Source organism: Dendronephthya gigantea, unplaced genomic scaffold (genome assembly GCF_004324835.1).
Source record: "Dendronephthya gigantea isolate DGI-Jeju-01 unplaced genomic scaffold, DenGig_1.0 000040F, whole genome shotgun sequence".
In the NCBI taxonomy this organism is placed as follows: domain Eukaryota; kingdom Metazoa; phylum Cnidaria; class Anthozoa; order Malacalcyonacea; family Nephtheidae; genus Dendronephthya; species Dendronephthya gigantea.
Window position 1 is genome coordinate 202625 of NW_021163050.1, and position 5440 is coordinate 208064.

General features: G+C 38.7%; 1 protein-coding gene across 1 annotated transcript; it reads right to left on the minus strand.

Annotated features, from left to right (window-relative positions):
- Positions 1-3710: 3710 nt before the first annotated feature.
- On the minus strand, positions 3711-4364 carry LOC114526614. Its single transcript, XM_028548204.1, has one exon. It carries the CDS (start codon positions 4362-4364, stop codon positions 3711-3713), a length of 654 nt encoding a protein of 217 aa, XP_028404005.1.
- Between the last annotated feature and the right edge of the window lie 1076 nt (positions 4365-5440).

Consider the following 5440-nt stretch of genomic DNA (forward strand, 5'->3'; position numbering starts at 1 on the left):
TCAGTTAATACTGAATTTGTATGTCAGTGATCTTGTAACCAATGTTGTCATATGTAATGTTGAACCTCTTGAAACAGGAATCAAGAATTGACAAAACTAATTCTTCTTCTGAAACAGTGTCCAAGTCCAATAAAGAATCATTGATGTCAAGGAACTTCTCTAGCATATGACTAGGAAGAACCAGACGGATATTTTTGGCTGAGTCTTCTGGTTTCGCTAATAATCGGACTGACCAGAAGCTAGGACACAGCATTTTCCTCTGCGATAGGTTACACGACTGGCACAGCTATATTTTCTTGTACATCTATACACCTTTCATGACAGCCTATACATGCAAGGGATTTTGAGGCTTTCTGTATACCAACAATAGACCCAGAAATGTGCTGTCAAATGTTATACACACGCAAACTGATTATATTTATATTGAAATCATGATATATTACTAAAAATATTACAAAACACTCTCTCGTTTCTCCCCTCGCTTCGTTGCCTTTTTAGTGCAAAGTTTCTGTGAAACTTTGCAGTATTGTGGTGAGTGGCGAAAATTCACATCAGACAGTCAGTCAGTCAGTCATAGTGTAAACTCCGGGGGGCGGAGTGTTTTTGTTTGTCGTCTTTGATCCTATGTGGGTGGGTATCAGGAAGTTTGTTTGATCAAGTATATAGTTTTCTGATTTGTATATTCTTTTAGCATTTTCCAATTTAAACAAAATATGAAAGAGTTACTGTGGTTATTGTAAATTTTATAACATTCGTTACGATGATATGTGTGTTGTTCCCCCCGGTACACGCGATTTCATCTTGAACAGCGCATTAATGCGCATAATGCCGCGATTAATATTCAGAAGCGCAAAATACAATAAGGAGCGATGGAGCGACAAAGTGTTGTTTTGAAATATTTTAAGCGAAAAGCGAGCAAATGTTCGAGAATTTGTGAACTCATTAAATGCAGAACCAAGAAAGAATACGTCCACATCCACTATCGTATTTTAACTACACGCATAACATAATATACACGACTTATTTTGATAATGTACTTCACGAATCTAACATGTGTTGATAGCAATTGATACTGCTGTATAATCGACTATGGAGGGTAAAATTTTTTTAGGCTATAGTGCGATTGCGCGCATATGGTTATGTAAATAGACGGATCGGTTTTGAATATATACAGGCGTCCAATCAGTCCAAAAGAAGGGCAAAGTAACTATTACATTAATTATGTTAGACCATGTTTCATCTGCGCGACCACATTTTAAAAGTCCCGTACGCCTATGCACAAACCAATTTTACTGTCATAAAAAATGCTTCAAAATGAAAACTGTGGATCCACACAGTAGGCATTCAAGGCTAATTATATTGTTATGGTTGATATCCATATTTATATAATAACGTAAAGAATTCAAGCAATTTCATTGGTTGAGAGCCATGATCTATAAGAGGACAGACGCACGGAATGACGTCACAGCAATTTTCTTTTTACCGGTTTAATTTTGGATTTTTTTCAGTTTTATTATTACTATGTTTTTATTATTTTACTATTACTCGCCCCGGCAGCTCGTGGCCACTTTTTTTGTTCTTATCACATATGACGTCATACCGTGTATCTATAACTGAACAGACAACGGTTCATTGTAATCTATTTGTTAAATAATATCGCGACTATAGTAATGTAATTTGAGTATGTTTGGTTATATTTTCGTGCTGTCAGGACAAGTGATCGATTCATGCATCCGTTATGTAAATCATGCAAGGTTTATTTACCTTAAGGTTTATACAGTATAGTGCAATTTGAAAGTATCTTGTGGGATTCTTCTCAGAAATATTTTATTATAAAATGTTTACATCATTTATTAGTGCAAAGTTTGAGAAACTTTGCAGTATTGTGATGAGTGGCGAAAATTCAAACGAGTCAGTAAGTCAGTCAGACAGTCAGTCAGTCAGTCATAGTGTAAACTTTACGGGGGGTAGGTTGATTTATGTGTATAGTAACTTTTTGTATATGATCAGTAATTTAAGGTTTTTAAATCAGTTAAACTTGCTTTATTTATTAATGCCCTATACCCCTTTTGCAAAGTTCACCAAAATATTGAGGGATTTTGGCGGTTACTGTAAATTTTGAAGCATTGCTTTTCCGCGGTTTGGATTTTGTTTTAAAGCGATTTGCGCAGAATTACCCCCCGGAACACCCGATTCTTTCTTACACGTCGCAACTGCGCATGTGCTGTCGAGACTTGAACATTATTCATGATGTAAAGAAACAAGGAGCGACGAGCATTGCTTCGAAACATTCCGAGCGTAAAAATCGAGCAATTTTTTGAGAATCTACGCACTTTATCAACTTATGTTATGAATTACGAGCATTCAATTCAACACAAATATAATTTGGAAGGTTTATTCCATAAATAGACCGAAGAGGTTAGGAAGAAACGATGCTGTGTTGTTTATGTATTGATAGACTCTTACACGAATGTATATTATGTCGATAGCAAGTCGATACCTGATATTCTGCATACAGTACATAAATGATACTATACAAAACGGACATTTTGTGCAGTAATCAAATCATTTTGGCGGTATACAGTATTGATTATAAGTATATTGTTTTGTATCGATTTACGTGTCGAAGTGTCCACATCATAGACATAATATGCACCGCGGTTTATTTACATTATTTGCAACGCAACTATTTTGGCTATTCTTATGAAGTGACGGATAAATTGTAGCCATCATATAAATGTAGTGAATGTAGTCACAGTTGTTTGACAAAGAAAATAGACTACACTGAGAAGATCGCGCCCGGTTTGGCCGGTTTACATGGGCAATTAAAATTAGCTATAATTTAATAGTGACAGTACCGCGGCTAACATAATTTGAGTACTTTGAGTAATTTTCTTTTGATTAATGTTTAACCTAGTTCGTTATATTTTTACTGGTATAAGTCAAAATGTCTATGTTGAGAGAAACGTCTGGTTGCTTAGATATTACAGGGCATGAAAACTTTGCACTATCCTTGGATCCCTAGTTTGTTCTCTCTTGTTGCCCCTCGCAACCCTAACTCAAGTTCTGGGGGTGTGTTGCGGGCCTGTCCCTTCGGCCACACTCCCCTAAAAATTGAAACTTTCAATTTTTATATTTACTTTAACTAAAACAATGTAAACGTTACAACTATTTAGTATTCAGGTCAATCATCGTTCTCTTCCTGTAATTGTCTTTGAATTTTTTGTTCCGCTTCTTTGGCCGCATTTCGTCGGATTCGTTGATTCGTCGTTTTTACTTGTTGTCTCTTCGTTGGATCTTTCCTGCTGGTTCTGGACTCGCTTTTCTGCCTTTATTTCTAGTGGACAGACTAATTGTAATGGCCGTTCGACTCTCCGTCCGCTGTAACCCAAAACCACTCCCCGCACTACTCCATCTCTTCCCTTTACCAAACGTAATACACGACCCTTCTTCCATTCGCCGCGATTCTTCTCTTCACCCACAATCAAGAGTATTTCTCCGACTTCTGGAACTCTCCTGCCTTTCGTATTTATTCGTTGGGTTTCCATGAGGGCATGAATGTACTCCTTTTTCCAACGTTGCCACGCGTGTTGCTTTGCGTTAACAAGCCGTCTGTTCATCGTCGTCAACTCGTCCGTTTCTTGATCTATATCTTCTAGTACATATGCATTTCCTCCGCACATTATAACATTTGGCGTTAATATCTCAGCCTAAGCCTCACCTTCCACATATGTCAACGGCCGATTATTCAAGTTTCTCTCAATGTCCATTACCACCTGCTCCATGCCTTCGAATGATAAGTGAGATCTTCCAAGGGTTTTGTACAAGGTTTTTTTAACCTCTTTGATTAATCTCTCATAGAAACCTCCCCACCACGGAGATTTTGCAAGATTGAATTTCCAATCAATTTCTTCGTTCGCAAGAAAGTTCTGCATCCGTTCACTCTTCCTCAGCATCTTCACCCATTCAGCCGTAACTTTAAAGGTTTGAGCATCATCTGATATCATGGTACGTGGCCTTGTTCTACGAGTAATGAAAGCATTCAGTTTTCTTTGAAATTCTTCTGCGGTTTGGGTTTTCGAGACCTCTAAATGAACTGCCCTTGAGGCAGCGCAGGTAAACATTATGATGTAACATTTACCGTCTTCTTTCTTAGTTACTTTGTAATGCAAATGCCCCGCAAAGTCTACACCCGTCACCTCAAACGGTCGACTTCCCTCTGTTCTGAAATTTGGCATTTTCGCTGTCACTGGGGCTTCGAATGGTTTTGCTGAATATAATTTGCAGACGTTACACTTGTTGATGACCTTTTTCACTTTCTCGCGTAACTTTGGGATCCACCAGTTTTCTCGAAGTGCCGCCATTGTGTTAGCAATACCAAGATGCATTACTTGGTTGTGAACATGTTCGATCAGTTTGTTCTCGAATGTTCCTCCTCCAAGAAAATTAGGCTGATAATTAGCAACTCAACCTTCGCATTTGAATATTCCTGTCTCTTCCTCCACCAACTTCCATCCCGGAGATCGTAATTCCTGACAATTATTTTTCTGAATTATTTTTATCCATTTAATTCTGGCGCCCCTGATTTCGTCTGTGTTTAACGGACCGGTGCCTCTCTGGGTTTTCTTTTGTTTTGAACGGCAGTTGTTTACGAAACGCAAAACCCACGCTGTTCCGTAATATTCGCCAATATGAATTGTGGTTTAATAATTCGTCCCATTCATCCGTCTCTCGCTCATTACCGAATAAAACAATTTGAGTAGCTTTCTGTTCGTTCAACGTTTCTTTGCTCCTTTTAAGTTCAGGTTGTTCAGGCCATTCATTCACTCTAAGGAGCCAGCTTGGTCCCGTAAACCACTCTTGACTTTCTAACCTTCCTATGTTTTCTCCCCTGCTCCCCAGGTCTGCGAGATTAAATTTTGTGGGACAGTATTTCCAGGAAATATTGACTTCGTCGGTGATCTCTGCTATTTTCTTTACTCTATTTGATACAAACACCTTCCACGATCTTCCTGGGTTGTTTATCCAATATATTGCAACCAGGCTGTCCATCCATATGGTTACGGATTTGATGGGCCATCCTCTTAATGCATTGCATAGGTTTCTTGCCATATTTGCAGCCATATGGCCGTTGACAAGTTTGAGTCTCGGAATAGATGAGTCCCGTTTTGCTATTTGTGATTTTGAAGCTAGGAGACCCTTGACCACACCTGAACTACCCTCTACGACAGCAATCGTTACCACACAACATGCCATCGTGCTTGCATCGGCAAATATATGTGGTTGAACTGTTTTTGTTCTCCTAATACTTTTGTTAACGCTTCGAGGCACTTTTACGTTTCTTAACTGTTTGGTCCACTTTAACCATTGGTACTTCATTTGCGGAGAAACGTCCGCGTTCCAACCTCTCTTCTCGTTACAGACCTTGCGATATATCCGT